At 46.4% G+C, this 17998-nt stretch overlaps 3 protein-coding genes across 15 annotated transcripts; 1 reads left to right on the top strand and 2 right to left on the bottom strand.

Annotated features, from left to right (window-relative positions):
• Positions 1 to 19: 19 nt before the first annotated feature.
• Positions 20 to 2203, bottom strand: LOC133884728 (protein SODIUM POTASSIUM ROOT DEFECTIVE 2-like). 2 transcript variants are annotated; one of them, XM_062324262.1, is made up of 3 exons: positions 1885 to 2203; positions 1710 to 1785; positions 20 to 196 (listed from the first exon to the last, which is right to left on the bottom strand). In XM_062324262.1, the coding sequence occupies exons 1-3, from the start codon at positions 2092 to 2094 to the stop codon at positions 27 to 29; spliced, it is 456 nt and encodes a 151-aa protein (XP_062180246.1). In that variant the 5' UTR covers positions 2095 to 2203; the 3' UTR covers positions 20 to 26. The 2 variants fall into 2 exon arrangements, with proteins under 2 accessions (XP_062180246.1, XP_062180245.1); XM_062324261.1 differs by having other exon boundaries at positions 1710 to 2203.
• A 1410-nt stretch (positions 2204 to 3613) lies between these two features.
• On the bottom strand, positions 3614 to 9117 carry LOC133884727 (protein MLN51 homolog). 12 transcript variants are annotated; one of them, XM_062324256.1, is made up of 12 exons: positions 8472 to 9117; positions 7232 to 7325; positions 6748 to 7142; positions 5906 to 6651; positions 5338 to 5455; positions 4927 to 5037; positions 4759 to 4811; positions 4587 to 4632; positions 4460 to 4501; positions 4248 to 4314; positions 3986 to 4050; positions 3614 to 3910 (listed from the first exon to the last, which is right to left on the bottom strand). In XM_062324256.1, the coding sequence occupies exons 1-9, from the start codon at positions 8960 to 8962 to the stop codon at positions 4474 to 4476; spliced, it is 2082 nt and encodes a 693-aa protein (XP_062180240.1). In that variant the 5' UTR covers positions 8963 to 9117; the 3' UTR covers positions 3614 to 3910; positions 3986 to 4050; positions 4248 to 4314; positions 4460 to 4473. The 12 variants fall into 12 exon arrangements, with proteins under 12 accessions (XP_062180240.1, XP_062180238.1, XP_062180244.1 ...); XM_062324254.1 differs by having other exon boundaries at positions 3986 to 4157; XM_062324260.1 differs by lacking the exon at positions 4248 to 4314 and having other exon boundaries at positions 4315 to 4501; positions 5936 to 6651.
• Positions 9118 to 10544: 1427 nt separating this feature from the next.
• Positions 10545 to 13505, top strand: LOC133885417 (glucan endo-1,3-beta-glucosidase 8-like). The gene is made up of 2 exons (XM_062325127.1): positions 10545 to 10918; positions 12236 to 13505. Exons 1-2 carry the CDS (start codon positions 10545 to 10547, stop codon positions 13344 to 13346), a joined length of 1485 nt encoding a protein of 494 aa, XP_062181111.1. The 3' UTR covers positions 13347 to 13505.
• Positions 13506 to 17998: the final 4493 nt, after the last annotated feature.

Raw genomic sequence — 17998 nt, forward strand, 5'->3', positions numbered from 1 at the left:
ACAAAACCGTATAAAATTTGCTTTCGTCACCGCTCAACACCATAAGAAGTCATGGTCCCTTTCGTCGGTTCAGTTGGAGCCATCCAGAGCTGCGCGAACTTGACCTTGGAGATGCTCTGCAGCACCTCGAGCGGCGTGACGTCCCCCATCACCACCACCTTCTTGCTCTCCAAATCCACCTCGAACGACGTCACACCTACAGAACCACAGACAGGACACTCGCGATAGACATCTGCCATTTCTTCTGTGATCGATTGAACGTGTTTTATTGTTCCGGATAAAGACTGATAAATTTTTTTAACAGATCAGTTTTGGCACCATTCGTTCCAAATATCTGCTGGCACGCTGGACGTGAGAGAGACACGCACTTGTACTGGGCAGGACAAGCATGTGAGGAATACTGGGGAGTGCAACAGTCTCGAGCAGGGATTTCAATATCGCTTTATAATTTTTTCGCTCGCTGGTGAAAAACCGAAATTCACAAAATTTTATCAAAATTTTGGTTATTTTTCACCTCTACCATATGTATCTCACATGTCGATGAAAGAAAAATTTAAAATTAAATATTTTATTCTCCACCAAAATTATCAAAATTCACAAAAATTCACGAAAAATTTAATCCCTGGTCTCAAAAGGGCAGAGCTAGCGGCCACACGAATGACTCTTGAACTGAATGCTTCGGGTCCCAGGCGAGCTCGGCTGCAGGCGACCAACGGCCACGGCATGTACGTGGAATGAGAGACCCGGGGTCTGCCGTATGCGCGAGCTCAGTGTGAGTTGATCGGTGACGAGACAAGAACTGGTGATCCTCCTGTCCCATGTTCTCTGCTGTGCAGTCTCTGCTACGGCCGCTCGATCTTTGAAGTTCTTGAGTTCAATATATGTCTTTTCCTGGTTGCCCGTCTTCGATATAATATACTACTACTATTTGATGTAGATATGTAATAATCAAAACCAGGATCATGTTCAGGCTGAAAAGTTCGGGACTACAGCATCAGGAGGATACGATCAAAGCTGCAAAAAAAATCGTGGTTCTAAATGTTGTAAGATTTGGACGACGTACAGTTCGAGATACTGATAACATCGTCACTAGCGACAAACAGAGGATAGGAACCGGTTTATCAGGTGGCGTTGGAGCAAAGAAACGTCAGGCAGTAGTTGCAAAAGTACATGAAATTGATCAGTGGCAGGACAGGGAGATAGATATCGACACATAAAATGCAGAGGATTCAATGTTCATGGTACTATGCGTCTACAACCTTGGTTTGTACGGTTTTCGGTTGGCCAACTCGAAAGATGCTTAGCCCCTTTGCCCAGCAGTTGAAAAAGGTAACTACTCCAAAATCTATACAAGGAATCTCTTCAGCCTCCAGCCTGCATGGCAAGACCTGAACTAAACTCGTCGAAATGTGGGAATAAATTTTGCTATCCAGTGGACATGGCTGCAACTTCAGGGGAACAAGGACGAAGAAGGGAGAGACGAAAAGACAACTTCTGTCCTTGACTGAAAAAAAGGACTGCAGTTTATCTGACGAAAACAAAATTCTAAGTTCCGCATGAATGTGGAGTTCAGCTCAGTTAATCTGGCGAATGAAAGCGACCTTGTCATGTATAGCAAACACTCTCTCCTAAACATTTACTGTCTCCAAAAACAAATAAAAACTGCTTTTGAAAACCCAGAAGCTAAAAGATCATGCTCTGATAAGTACCTTCCATCTTGGTGATGTGCTTCTGAACTTTCCTGGCGCACCCGTTGCAGTGCATGGACACCCTGAGCTCCACAGTCTGCATCAAAACAGCGAAGCCAACCGAAGTAAAATATACCAGACAATGTCGATAGCACACTGATATCTCATGGCGGAGAATGGGATCAGTATCCAATACCTTTGGTTCCAGATGGAAACCGAGCGTCCTGGTTCCATCAGCAAGATCCCTCAGCCTCAGCACCTGATCCACCCGGTCGCTCATTAGCGCCTTCCTCTCGACGGCCACCTCCTCCTCGTCTTCCAACGCGCGGATGCAGACGCAGGTGCCCGTGCACAGGGAGAAGGAGAAGCAGTCACCCAGGACTTTGCCGATGCGCAGCCTCCTCATTGCCTTGCCCTTCAGGTCACTAACTCACTCACTGTTTCACTCTCTAGCTAGCTACTCCGTGTTTGAAGCTACTGCAAGAGACGATGCATCTATTAAAAGGAGCAGGAGCATGCATGTTCTCTTCTCTCTCATCAAGATTGGCCGAGATCTAGTTAGTTATGATGCCCATGGTAAATGAAGGCGTGGTACGACACTGCCAGGGGCGCCACTGCCCACCGTTGCTGCTGCAAGAGATCGGCGAGGCTGGTACATGAGCCAGTGACCTACCCCTATCAGGTACCAACAATACCGGCTCAGTGGGCTCTTGCTCGAATATATCCGAACTACTTGCAACCAAAGGATCGCGTGTGTTTTGTGCAATCACAGCTATTTTTGCTGCCTGGTTCGGCTTGGCAAGGGGACAGGTTGCCAAGCTCCCCATGTGACAATGCGCGACTAATAGTGGAATCTCTCGCATAGTTGTTTGATCATAGCCTGTGCTTGTACCTGAAGATGCACTAGATGACAATAGCTTGGGAAAGAGCTTAATCATTGCTTTCTAAAGAGTGATCATGCCGGCGAAAGACTACATTGCCAATAGGCTGGCCTGGCTGATAAAGATTAGCAAGTAGAGAGGGTGTGGCAAATCGCCGCTGTTTATACCATTTTATTGCGCAGCAACAGATAGTGCAGTGCTGCTGCTTTTTTCTTTTTACAAGGATTGATGCTTAGGTGAGAGGATACTGATCCTCTCACTTCACACCTGTAAAGGCACGGCGTGACTTCACTCTAAGAGCCGTCTAATATATAATCAATCTTTAAGATTGAATCTTAATTTTATTAGAGTTTAATGTTTTTCAGTAAGTTACGCAATATTTTCCAATTTTATAACTAATTCAACGTTTTTCAGTTAGTTGTGCAACATTTTTCGGTTTGAAGTGAAGTTATGGTGCCACCAAAGAGGTGAAGTCAGAGGATCAGACGATGCACTGTGGACCAGCACAAATCTTGTTGGACCAGACGATGCACGGCGATACGGCACGCGAACCAATAGGGGATTAGCTGTACCAGCAATACGGTAGCATGGGTCTATTTGCTCTGCTTCGATATAATGCACAATAGTAACTGTACGCGGACGAGAACGAGAAATCAAGAGTAGCCGTAGAACCAAGCGTAGGTGTCTCCATTATAACCGAACCGAGCGCAGCGTTCGTGACTCGGCGCTGGTCTAGACTTCAGGACTCTCGTCTACCTGTGGCAGCCGTTTTCAAAGTTGGACACGTTTCTCGGCAATAATAGTCTCGATTATTTCTGGAATCCGTGACACTGGTGTTACATGAATGAGAACATGGCTCCGTGCACTCGTGATGACATGGCCAGCTCACTTCAAAGCAACAGCGAACATGTCCGGAAAGTGGGGCAACACGGGTGATAAATGTCCAAATGAGCATAATATGCACTGCCTTTTCCCATAAGCTAGCGCAGCGGCTCAGCATGATATTTCTCCTTTCCTATTTGATCGCTAACATCCCAATAATGATTTACCACCATAACTCAGAATATATTATTAATTCGTCCCCTACTACAGTCCTGGACAATGTCATGAACACAGTGGAACAGATTGCAAGTTTACAGAGCTTCATAAGCAAAGAGCTGGCAAGTCAGCTGAACACTAGAAGACAGGCACAGAAGCAAACCAACACCCAGTACACAAACTCATTTACCATAAGACACAAGCTTTACAGAATGGAGACACCTCATAATCACATTCTTCGTGCTTATGACTTTACACAATGGACGCTCAACATGGTATCATAGAGTACCGTATAAATCTCACCTAATAAATGTAAAACGAGAGTCAGAACCTTCACGGCATAGTAAGGATTCATCGAGCAGTTGAAATGTACCTTACCTAATAATGCAATAACACCAATGACCATGTGCAATGTGCAATGTCAAGCTTGTCAGCTGTCATACCTGCACATGTGCAATGTCAAGCTTGTCAGATTTGGTAGCCACAACCAACAGATTCTGAACTAGCTTCTGAAGTCTAGAATATCCAAACCGGGTTGTTCACTACTTCACTGAGATAGTTAGAACAATCTTGAGTAAATACCCAACAATAGTAATTGTGAAGTGAAAGATAAGAAACTTGAACAAGAAGATAGATATACAATGGAATTTCAAAAGTCACACGATACTGGATATGTGCTCAGCATGCAGTAGAAGAAGCATATGTACCTGGCGTTTTTTGGATTACAAATTAGCCCATAGTGCTAGACATCAAACAGTGAAATGTTGCAAGGACTGAGGAAGGCCTTAAGATAGTAGGTCTTCACAAGTCTAACTCAGACCCAAAGCTGAGAAATGAGACCACAGTAATTACCATCATCACTATGTTCATTGGCCAAAGTTCATTTCCGAGTATCTGTAGCAAAAGGTAGAATGATGTCAACAAATAGTGTTAAAGCAGAAAGGAAACAATTATTTTATCATGTGTATTTTTAACATACCGGCGAGGTTTGTTTTGGCGTTGACCGAGTTCATCGCCTACAACCTCTGCAAAAGGGAAAAAGGCATCAAAACATTTCTAGGACACAGGTGAGGCAAAACTACTAACATAATTGGAAATAATTACTGGTGAAGGATTGCCAAGTAGACAAAAAGGGAATCTAGATGTTTTACCTGTTATTTCATGGGACTTCAACAGAGAAGAGGCATTATTTGAACTTGGCTCTCTGCACAGAGGAGAAACAAGATGAAGCAGCAAGAATAATCCATCATCCTTTTATAACATGCAATTGAAATTAAAAATTCCCATATTGCACCATATCGGAGTATTAGACAACATACCTAAGAGAAACTGATGAAGATGGTTGGGAGTAATAGCTCCCATCCACAGCTATATAAGGCGAACCATAAGTTGCTCCTAAAGCTCCAGAGGCACCAGTCAATATTGGTAGCCTAATTTCATGAAAACACAAGAAGATAAACTTAGGTACAATTTAATTATGAATGCCACATTGGCACATTCAAAATTGGATCAGTATGTGCAAGTAGTACATAACAGTGTAATACCAATCAAGGTTGCTTTATCACCCTGATATGACTATACAGTCCTAAACTCATAATAATTTAAAGTGGTTAATAACAATGGATATTCCCCATAAACATACCAGGAGCAGAGTACAAACTTCTACATGGAGTACAATTCCACATTGCACATATTATAGTTTCCAGAAAAAGCAATAGTAAGCTCCTTACCAAGTCATCTCAGAATTGCTGAGACCAAGTTGTTGTTGTTGAGATACAAATCCTGGTAGAGTCATACCAATCGAAGGAACACCAGGTCCACCTGGACGCTGGCCTCCAAACTGCATAACTGTACCCAAAAAAAGAAACAGTTTAAAGTTATATGATACAATACCTTCAGGATTAAAACAAGCATGGAGAGGAGATAGTAAGAAAATGAATGTTGTATAATGGTGCATCCACCCTCCCTACGCTAGTGCCCATCTACCAGGAGATTGGTAGCCTTGAAAGCATCATAACACTATAACAGTATGATATTAGACCAAATCCCTCATTAAAAAAAAACACCTTAAGTATGTTGAAGGTTTATATAGCATCAATATTTGAAGTAGTTTATTTGTCAAAGATTTTACATCGTTACCGATTCTTTCCCTTATAATGCACAAAAGCATGTACTCTCTAGTATCAGTAGACAAGATCATTCAGAGGGTTGAATAACTTGTTCCGCCTCAACCATGTTAGAATTTAGCACTCATGTTATTAAATTGCTATTGCTATTCCATTAACTGACAATACAAACCTGGCAACAGTGCCGGGGTGCCATGGATACCTTGGTCACCAAGTGTAAGGCCCATTGCACCTGTAGCCCCAAGAACATGAGCTCCACCGTAAAGAAAAGAAGCACACTCTTCCCCCTGGTCACCAGGTTGTCCCTTTAATGTTAATCGAGTATTAAGTTTGTTTGATCCACTAGGAGAAGAGATTTCTGTATCTTCATTCAAAAATGTCGAGCCACGTTGTCTGGAAGATGGCATTTTATTGCTACTACCAAATCGTGCTCCAAACATCTGGGCAGGCATCCTTGGAGCAGATTGTGTAGATGATTGAACTGGACTTGGTAGAACTGGACTTGGTTGAACAATTGGATATGAAGGCCGAACATAATCTCTAGTGACTTGATTAGTTGCTACGGGAAATGGACCATTTGACGATGATGCAGATGAATGCAATGGGCTATTCATTCCCTTCATAGCAGCTTCAACATGCCCAACTGATGGTACAAAAGACTTCCCTCTCAAAAGGTTGCCATATTGTGGGGTCGGAGAAACAAAGGGTCTGCTAGTAGTACTAGGTTGTCCATTCCCTACCTGGCTAACTTGGAATTCCTGATGGGACGACCTAGAAGGGTAAAAGGGTGGTGAAGCCGAATTCAAGTTTGATGCAACAGTTTGCTTAATTGGAAGAACTTGTTCAGGTTGAGAATTTGAAGTTTGAGGTTGGCTTTTTCCCAAGTTTGCATTTGACGAAGTGTCTTCATTCTGAAATCTGAAATGCAATAACAGAAACAAAAACGCTGCATTAGTTCAACATATCATAAATTCACAATAAAGGTGCTAAGACCGCTAAAGAAAGAACACTCACTTATTGTTTTGCACTGAAGATATCTCAGTGGTACTCCTCCAGCGTGGCTGGTAGCGTTTAGAGCCTCTTCCTCGAACTACTTTTGGCGCATTCTTTTGACTTTTAGCATCACCGTAGTAAGTGCGAGATTCTTTCGGAACAATGTCATAGTGACTGACATCATCATATTGAGCATGGGATGGCTTTGGAGCTCTGCTCTTCACATTATCGTACAAAGCGCGTCGTGTGTTCTTGGTATTATCAAGGTGAACATGAGATTCCTTTGGAACATAGCTGTAGTTCTTGCTACCATCATGATAGTATGTTTGAGATCTGTTGCCTCTGAAATTACCACGAGTTCTACCACCAGGTCCACCACCACGTCCTCTAAAGCGACCTCCCTGCTTTCTTTTTGTCTAAAAGAACAGTTGAAGAAACAGCAACTTGGTATGAATAGATCAAAAGATGCATTGATAAATACAAAGGAAGAAAACATAATACTTACATTGCCACCATGAATATCATGCTCTTCAAATCTGTCATGAACCCAGGCTTGCTCCTCTTTAGGATTCCACAACCTTCTATTGTTCACCATTCTCCTAAGTGGACAATATGGAAATATTAAACATCAATCAACACCTGATTATAATCCATCAGGAATATCGAGATTATGTGATCAATCATCACATCAACATTCTTGGTGTTAAGGTAGAACATTCATGCAAACATAACCAAAGCTCATAAGTCTGACTGTTAAGCACACAGTTCACTGGTTGGAATTTTGACTCACTGGTCAGGCCACTTTTTTTTTTAAAAAAAAGAATGTCATAATATATGCAGCATCATATATATGCAATATGTAAACTCCAGAAGCAACATCTCGTAGGTGAACTATACTGCATCTGTGTCATTGAGTATAAGTCATGTTCTGCTTTAGCTTTAGTTTCATGCTGATTTCACTCTACCTCTCCAAGAAACATCTTTCCAAATTCCCATCGAGTATCATTCACCCCATTATATTATCATCTTTACCATGCATCTTACTTGTTATGCTTAAGAGCTGGAATGATGTATAATATGCAAACAGGGGGGTTTAGTTACTCATGAGCAAATCTATACTTCCATCAATAGACATTGCAAGCTATATGGTTTCCATACCAAGTTTCAAGTTCTGATTTACCTTGCTAATCGTTATTCTTGTCTGGTTTTATGCTAATTCTACATCACAATATAAACATAGGATCGCTCTTTCGTGCAGTGCATTATGCAGTGATTTATTATTATTATTATTATTATTTTTGCTCCATGCTTCTATACACAACAATGAACTCTCATAAGTCATAAGTAAAGGTCGTGCATGCACATGTTATGGCTGCTGGTACAATGGACCATGCTCATCATACATGGTATAATGCTTATTCTAACCGTTCTCACCTCCTAAATAATGAATGAAAATTAGGCAAATCAGCTTTATCATATGTTTTTAACAGTTCATTAAAATAACAGTATCTGGAATTCTTTAGCACTATCACAGCACTAGTCATTAGTCACCATAATACAGTATTTGGGTAAATTTAGACGGGGCGTACTGAAAACAGAATCTCTTCAGGCTGTAACTAGCTGCAGCCAAACTAGGTTAACAATGCAACTAAAGTAGACTAACTATCTATAGTCCAATCCTAATATCACTCACGGAAATAATAGCACCATAATAAGCAACAAACTTAAGATGGAAAGGCCAGAACCTTTGGCGCCCACGGCCACGGCCACGGGCCTCCTGGAAGCGGTCGTCGTGCATGTAGAATGCGCCGGTTGTTGGCACAGCGTAGGGCTCGTTCCCCTTCTTCTCCTCCTCCCCTGCCGCTGCCTCATCCACCTCATGAGCTTCCCCATCCCCCGCCTTGCCCTCCTCCCGTCCCGCTGCGGCCACCGTCTCGGCGGCCTCCCCACGCCCTCCGTCACCTCCTTCCTCAAACTCCTCGTACACCTCCTCGTATTCCTCGTACTCCTCCTCGCCATCATCGTACACGCCCTCGTCGTACACCTCGGCGGCGCCCTGCCCGTCGGATTCCGCGTCGGATCCGGCCTTCCTCGGTTGCGAGGGCGTCCCACCGCCATCCTCACCCTCCTCTTCGTCATCGCTCGCGGCGCGGCGCCGCACCGCCGGGAGGGGCGCGTCGTCGAGGTCGCTCTCGTACTCCTCCTCCGCCTCCGCTGCCTTCTCCTTGTCGCCCATTGGTGGGAACCGAGAGATCACGAGTTGGATCGGGCGAATTCGGCGAGAGAATTAGGGCTCGGGGAAGGATTCGACGGAATTAGGAAGCTTCGAGAGGCTTCCGGTGTTGCCTGCTTCTGCGGGTAGTTTGCTATCCACGAGAGGTGGGGTGGGGATGGATTGAGATTAAAAAGATTCAAAACCATCGGACTGCCCAAATCCTCCAACTTCCGGACACCGACAGAGATGGTCCACATCCTGACATCCGGCAAGATGGTTATTGGCGTATTTGACTGTTTTTTATTATTGGCTTGTTCTAAGTCATTCTATTTTCTTCCCTGTTTTTGGCGTATTCTAATCTATTTTATTTTCTTCCTATTCTAAGGGAATTGTACTTTTGACATAGAACGCGTGGCTTTGACTTTAAAAACCGTTAATATTAGCTTCGTCAAAATGACACTCAAAATATGAAACATTTTAATTCCTTGACATTCTACCTATTCTAATTCATTCTATTTTCTTGCCTGTTTTTAGTACGCGAAAGAAAAAGTACGCTCTTAAGCTCAATATTCTTTCTGCAAGATGGGTATTGGTGTATTTAATTGTATGTGCTGGATTTATAAGGAACGAATAATTCCTTATGAACTGAAGTGCAAACACTAGCTTGTACAGATAATTTTCAATTCAACTTGTGCAGTAGGTAACATGATCATACGGTATTTTGTTTCTTCGTACGGGATCACATGGAGTGATAAGCTCTGCAAGCAAGTCAGCTCCAAAATATTTCCTTCGATTGTAAATATAAGTTATTTTAAACTTATAAATAAGGATTAAGAAAGTAGATCAAATGAATTTATTGCTCCTTATTTATTCTGTATTGGAAAAGATAACTCATTCATTTATAAGAGTGATATTATTTATTAAACAAGAATAAGAAAGGAACAAAAGAGAAAAAAAATACATAAAAATTTAAGAATAACTTATATTTAAAGAATAGTTAAAAAGACAAATAATCTACATTTACGATCAGAGAGAGTATAACAGAATCGTATCATTGAATGATCAGGTGAGGTCACCAAATGGACCAGGCAATCCTGTAGTTATTGAGGCAAGGGCATACTTATCCTTCCGTGCATAAAAAAGGAAAAAAGAATAACTTAAAATAGGTAAAATGTTCGGAAATCAAAATGCTCATCTTTCACGAAGCCAATGTTGACCGCATTGATCAACTCTGCAAGCGACACATGTTACTATTTATCCTCTCACATTATTTTTAGTTACAATTTATGTTATTACAGTATTTAAAAGTTATGATACTATTTATTTTCTCACATTTTAGATCCTGTCCGAAGACAGCTGGCATGCACGCACTGACGGGCCCCACCTGTCAGCCAGCCAATGGCGCCAAAACCTTGCGCCGTCCTGCTCTTAAGCCCCTTCCCCTTCTGTTCCTCCTCACGACACCGGACACCCCGCGAAGAAATCTCCCCACGCTCGTCGCCACCTTCGCCAATGCGAGCACACTCCTCCAGCCCCTCTCCCGCAAGCCTTACCATTTAGAACCACAACCCTACCGCCTTGCCACCTACCGCTGCCTCCTCCCATGGAGCCACGCCCCGCCGCCGCCATCGCGGCCGCGGCGGTCACCGTCGCCGTCGTCGTCGTGGCCTGGCTCCTCCCTCCCGCGTCAGCGTCCGACGCGGCGGAGGCAGCCGTGGGGGTGAACTGGGGCACGATGATGTCGCATCCCATGCTCCCGTCGGCGGTGGTCGAGATGCTGCGCGCCAACGGCGTGAACCGGGTGAAGCTGTTCGACGCCGACCCCTGGACGGTCGCCGCGCTCGCCGACTCGGGGATCCAGGCGATGCTCGCCGCTCCCAACGACCAGCTCGCGTCACTCGCACGCGATCCGCGCCGCGCGCGCGACTGGGTCCGGGAGAACGTCACCGCCAACCTCGACGCCGGCGTCGACGTCAGGTACCCACGAACGGGCCCCTTCTCCCAGATACCAGAGTAGTTAGTACCTTACCTCGCGCGTTCTGGTATTCTCGACGGGTTGGCGCCGTGGGATGTCGCGCGCGCATGCGTGGCGTGCATGTGATTTGCACTGCGTGCTGAGTGTTCGGCGGAATTGCGTGGCGAGACGAGGTGCCTGCCTTCCAGTGCGCGTGCGAAATGTGTGTATGGAGCTGATAGCTTCGTGGCACGAATCGGACGTGGTGTGTTCTGGTGCGCAGGAAATGTTTCGTAGAATGCCACCACAATTGGGCATGGAGTTGTGTGTGCTGTTGATTACGTAGTGTTTGGTTGATGGGATATCGCAGTGGGATGTGCCTGTTTGTTGGTTCATGCGAAATGGATGTGATGTTCTTGTTGTTATTATTCACATCAGACGTTCATGCCTCTCCTGCCGTTTGGAAGATATAGGTGTTACTTACAGGCAAGTGCAATAGTGCTGCTTTCAAATGCATGACAGTTAATGGTTCATGTTGAATGTAGAGCATCAAACTTTGCATGCTGGTCCACATAGGAAGCTGTATATTATATATGTGGTTTAGAGGACTGCGCTTTGATTTGTCCTGGAAGATAGCGCGTGCAGGTCCTAGGGATGGCATGCGATGTGCGTAGGAGTGTGTCATGCATGTGAGATGGCACACTGTTTATGCATAGAAGTATCAGGCATGGCATTGTAAGTGAGTAAAACACTGGAGAAGGCTGATCAAGTGGCCTACAATTTATAGGTTTCTAAATGTAGGTTGCCAAAGAAAGTCAGGATGAAGTTTTTGTTTGATTTAAACTGCTTTAAACCTACATTGGTGAGTATTTTGTGATAATTTAGACGTGTTTTACTGGTGATGGTATGGGCGAACCGTAAAGCATGGGTCAATGCACCATAGTTTGGTATTTCTGGAGTTTTCTGGACTTCAGTGCCTCTGCCGGTGAAATTGCAGTGTCATGTTTAGCTAGCGAACTTTGTATTTTTATTTTCACTTAGTCACATTTTTCTCATGTGCATGACAGGTAGTATCCTATGTATATTCCTAGTACAGTTTTTGTCTTCTTTCTTAAGATGGTGCTTAAAAACTAAGATGAATCTTTATGTTTTGAGATAGAGAAGGCCCAGTGCATTGATTAGTTATCACCATCTTAATTAACAGTGTAAGGTTAGCATATTTAGATGAATCCGATGAACTCATTGCACATAAAATTACACTGATTACTGATTTCCAGCTTTTCATAGTAGACCTATTGTGGACTGTATGACTGCCTCAACGAGTTATGTCAATTGTCCAGGTATGTGGCTGTTGGCAATGAGCCTTTTCTGAAGAGCTACAATGGGAGCTTCATCAACATTACCTTTCCTGCTCTCAAGAACATGCAAAGAGCTCTAGATGAGGCTGGTTTTGGCCAATGCATCAAGGCAGTTGTACCGCTGAATGCTGATGTCTACAGCTCCCCTGAGAACAAACCAGTGCCATCAGCTGGGAGTTTCCGCAGGGATATCAATGCCCTCATGGTTGACATTGTTAATTTCCTCAATGTGAATGATGCACCCTTTGTTGTCAACATCTACCCATTTCTCAGCCTATACCAGAATCCCAACTTCCCGCTGAATTTCTCCTTCTTTGATGGTGGTACTAAGCCGGTTTATGACAAAGGATTGGTATACACCAATGTGTTTGATGCCAACTTCGACACTCTTGTTTGGTCATTGAGGAAAGCTGGTGCGCCCGACATGAAAGTCATCGTTGGTGAGGTTGGCTGGCCAACAGATGGTGATAAGAACGCTAATGTCAAGTATGCACAGAGGTTCTATGATGGTTTCCTGAAGAAGATGGCCAAAAATGTCGGCACACCTCTGAGACCTGGTCACATGGATGTTTACCTGTTTGCGTTGATTGATGAAAACCAGAAGAGTGTACTGCCTGGACGCTTTGAGCGCCACTGGGGACTATTTACCTATGATGGAAAACCAAAGTTCTTTATGGATCTCGGTGGAAATGGCCAAAACAAGTATCTCATTGGAGTAAAAGGAGTACAGTACTTGCCATCACAGTGGTGCGTATTCAACAAGGATGCAAAGGATAAGTACAAAGATCTGCCGGCCTCTGTAAACTATGCATGCTCAAATGCAGATTGTACACCACTGGGGTATGGGTCCTCATGCAATGGTCTCAGCCATGATGGTAACATATCATATGCATTCAACATCTATTTCCAAACAATGGATGAGGATGTCAGGGCTTGTTCTTTTGGAGGCCTTGCAAAGATCACAACAACAAACGCATCACAAGAAGGGTGCTTGTTTCCAGTACAGATTCTGAGTGCTTCAGGAAGAGTGGTGCCACTGATATTTTTGCCTATGTCCTTGGTTCTTTTAGTATCTGTATTCACTCTAATATAGACAAGAGATGACAGTAGTAAACTCTGAAATATTAAGTCATTGAAGCTATAATAGGAGTGCACATGACAGAGAAAAGAAGACAGGAATGCAAAAGCGTTGTTCCTTCGTATTCCTAGAGTCACTCAGGATGAAGCTGATGAGGAAGACAAAGCTGTTGAACCGAGCTGTTCTCTCTGTCCTGCTGGCAGTAGTACCATGCGTGCACTAACATTCCACAGTGAGAAAGCTACAAATTGGCATATGTGATTGGAGAAACTAATATTTCTTTCTACTTTTCAGTTGATGATCTTGCATATCAACAAGTGTAAAGTTCTTAATCTCCTACGGTAACAGTTGTTATTCTGGCTACTGATATATTACAGCAAGATGTGTATTTGAGGGTGACCGGCCACACGTGACGTGCCTATTGGGGAAGATCTTCGATGAGGCCTGGTTATGGTGTATGGGGGGAGCTAGGGGGTTGCGTGATCTGTTAGAGTGATTAGTCGGATTAGGTCGTTTACTGATGCTTGTGGCGCATATTAGACCAAAGCTAACCCGGCCGTTGGCACGGTATTGTACTTTGGAACCTTTTCTTTTTTAATATAATGATACATAGCTCTTTGGTGCCTTTTGTATTTCTTTTTATACAAAGTACTGATGCTACCTGTTTACTGGCCAACAGTCATTCATATATGTAATGAGCAGTTTTCTCAGTTTAACTGTCCTGCACTGGAAGATTTGATCTTGTCTGGATGCATGAACTAAGTGAAAGAAAAATGTAGCTTTCTTCTTTTTTCCCCTATCCCCCAGGGAAACAAATTGCCTTCAAAATCCCCTTGAGGGATCTCCTTCTCTGGGATTCCCTCTTCTTAGCTTCCAAACATAGCCTAAGATGGGTCGTCTGATATGAGCATTTTTTGTACTGGTGTCCCGTGCCTTCCATCATGAGTGTAAACACTAGTTTCCGCAGGCCCGAACAGATAGGCGCTCACCGTTGACACGGTTCGAACGCGGGCGCAAGGCGTAGTTTTAGAGGACTTTTACAGTGCACTACAATTAATATGGATCATTCAATTCCCTGATCGAACGGTTTAGATCAATTTAATGATACTCCTCATCATCTCCTGTATTATAGTATCATATATAAGTATCATAGGTATCATAAGAGTATTATTGGAAATAGAATAAGTGACAAACTTATAAATAACTGGATTTAAATATGACAAAATAGTAATCATAATTTTAAATTATTTTTTTTACAGATTCATATCGATTGGTTTATTGTGCACTAGGGTTCCTCATCGTGCTAGGGTTCTTCATTGTGTGCTCCCTTCATGGCCACTCCGCCACCGTCTTTCGCCGCCCGCTCCGCCGCGACGCACGCGAGGTCTCCGCCTGCCTCACCGTTGTCGGCCATTGCCACCACGCCGCCATCGCCCCGCCTCCTCAGCGCTGCCACCTCCCCCGACCGCATACACTCTTCCACGCCTACAAGCTCGTCTCTGACGCGGCCCCGCTCTTGACGCCTTCTTCTACATCCACCTCCAGCCCGATACAATCAACAATTGCCTCACCGCCTCCTCCGTCTTCGTCTGCGGTGACAACCCCCTCTTCCGCGTCAAGATCGGCCATTTTGGCACGGCAGACCTAGCCGGCGAGCTCCCGACAGACCCAAAAGATGAAGAAGGAGCGAAGGGCTTCGAGCACCGCCGCACCGGTAGCCGGGGGAGGCGGATCGTGGGCACGCGCAGGTACATGGCGTGGAAGCTCATTACGGGTGGCCCACCGTCGCGATGCTCGGACTGGTTCACACTCGGCGATCAAGCCCTCGCAATTCCCAACCCAACCCAACCCCCGCGCCACTGAGTAGGTGTAGACGAATTTGGTGTTCAATGGGAAGCTCGCGCCATGAGAGAGGTTCGCGCCGGGGAGGACGAACACGGCGGCGAAGCAGGAGCCGATGACCCCATGCATCTCCCGAAGCTGCTCACCGCCGGCCATCCTCCCGCCTCACGTACGCGTGAACAGACCAGGGTGTGCTATTATTGATGGCAGCTTGAAAAATTGCAGCATGTACTTTGCGGTGGCGGCAGATCCGATGCCTTCACACCTGAGACAAACAGGGACACACACGATGAAACGTTAACAACGAAAGATGTAATTACCCTTAGGGGTACATATGGCTTATTTCACAATTAACAAAATAATTACTAAATTACTCTAGCAAATGAACGGTTAGATGAAATCTATGATACCTCCTATCAACCGGTATCATGGTGCACCTTAAATACCCTCTAGTTTGATAGAGGAGTAGCACCCATACATAATAAACCTATGTCGGTGTATTTAGAACCAGGGGTCCCTAAGTCCCGAGGCCAAACCGGCCGCCCACCACATATCACCACCCTGCAAGGTAAAAGCAGAGACTCGGGAGAGGGTGCTCGGGGCTGCACGTGGCAGCCCGCGAGGACTCGGTGCCCCGAAGGTCTCACTCAAGTACTCGGGAGAGGGTGCTCGGGGCTGCACGTGGCAGCCCGCGAGGACTCGGTGCCCCGAAGGTCTCACTCAAGTACTCGGGAGAGGGTGCTCGGGGCTGCACGTGGCAGCCCGCGAGGACTCGGTGCCCCGAAGGTCTCACTCAAGTACTCGGGAGAGGGTGCTCGGGGCTGCGCGTGGCAGCCCCCGAGGACTCGGTGCCCCGAAGGTCCCTCTAAAGTCCTCGGGAGAGAGTGCTCGGGGCTGCACGTGGCAGCCCCCGAGGACCCGGTGCCCCGAAGGTCCCCCCAAGATGCTCGGGAGATAGTGCTCGGGGCTGCACGTGGCAGCCCCCGGGGACTCGGTCCCCAGAAGGTTCGCGCAAGATCGTTCAAAGACTCAAAGGGCCCCGTCGCCAGAGTGTCATCCAGTCAAGGGCCCGATGCCGCATTTAATAGGCGCGCGTGGCCTGGCATTCTGACATCCTGACATTCTCGGCTGCCCACGCCCCAGTGTCAGACCCGGCCATGCCCAGGCTGGGGGGCGTGGGTTCATTAAATGCACGGGTCCCGTCCCGTTTCCACTTGCGCACCTCGGGATAACGTTACCAGAATCGAAGCACTCGGCCTGCCACCCTGCCCTGGCAGGAGAACAAGACAGAGTGGGCGCACCGGGCACCTCTGAGGCTGTCCGGTGGGCCTTTCTTTTATGGCACCCCGATGCTTCCACAGCGGCTAGTGGTCGAATGCGCGCCGCCTTCCTCCACCGCCCCTGTCACTTCGCCAAAATGAGATGATTAGGCCTTTCTCCGTGGCACCTGGGCATTGGCATCCCCTCTTTCCCATTCAGGATATGTCGAGGTCGGCGCATCTATAAAAGGAAAGGAAGGAGGACGCTAGAGAGGACGGATAGACGAAGACAGAAAAAGAGAACAAGGAAAGAACAGCCCCGATCGCAAGACGATCAAGAAACCAGCTAGCTAGAACATAAGAGCCTCCTGCTCTTTGTAAACAGCTCTCCCTCGAGAACCAGATATACCCTTGAAGGATCTCCTTCAAGGATAGATATAACACTCATACAGGAGTAGGGTGTTACGCCTCCGCGCGGCCCGAACCTGTCCAAAAACCCGGTGTCCCCGCAAGCCATCGCATTTATTTCCTTTTCCGCTCATTTCCCGTGCAAACTTTTCTAGGATCATCCCCCCGGCCGAATCTCTAAAAAGGGGTCTCTCGGGATCCCTGCGACAGGAGTTCACCCTCCGACAGCTGGCGCGCCAGGTAGGGGGGAATATCCCTAGATTGTTTGTTTCCCTTTTTTCTCCACAGGAAAAGATGGCCGGTGGGCATCGTCTCCAGTGTTCCGGCTCCACTTCCAGTAACGGAACGCCGCCCCACGGCCAAGAGGTTTTTCCCGCCCAAGGGGATCAGGGCGCTGGGCCCATCAGCGCCGCCGCTGCCGACGTGCTCTCTGACCCCCAGCAGATGGTCAGGGCCCCGGCCGCTAGGCCCGCCTCTGGATCACGTCGGGCGCCGCCCCGGCGCAGGCTCGCTTTTAGTGAGGCCAGCCCAGGGAGCGCCTTGCTTGCAGCGCAAGCCCTCCTCAGGCACCCTCCCATTCAGGCCACGCCAAACACTCCGGAAGGCCGGTGGATGCAAGACATCGCCGCTTTGGTCGGCACCGCTCGCCGCCAGGTACAGGTCGAGAGTCCTCGGGGGCAGCCACTCCCGAATCCGTGGAACATCGAGCATCTCCGACGCTTCTACCCGTAGATGGTCAAGCTCGCGGTTCAGGTTGATAAGGCCGGGGGCTTCTCCTCGCCCGAGCAATCTGGAGGCTTCGCCCCGTATGGTAAATCGCTGTCGCCCAACCTTGTAAATATCGTACATTCAGTATTTTAATAAAGCAATCACTATGGCAAATTATTTCTCTGGATTCCCTATGTTTAACCTGTCTGGTGAGGTGCTCGGTTGTGCGAGAAAAAGTTCGCTCTCTCGTTTTTTCCCATTGATAAAAGAATCCCAATCGGTATACATGCGAGCAGTCGCCGCTGACTTACGTACGACGTGGTAGGCTGTGGTGTTCGGTGTCGTGACGGGCTCCCGGGCACTAACCGAGTTTCGGGGCGCTCTGAGTAATCCCATCACTCGAGCTGCTCGAGTAGGCCGGAGCTCAGGCCCCCGGAGCGAGCTGTCGGT

Source organism: Phragmites australis, chromosome 11 (assembly GCF_958298935.1).
Source record: "Phragmites australis chromosome 11, lpPhrAust1.1, whole genome shotgun sequence".
NCBI lineage: Eukaryota > Viridiplantae > Streptophyta > Magnoliopsida > Poales > Poaceae > Phragmites > Phragmites australis.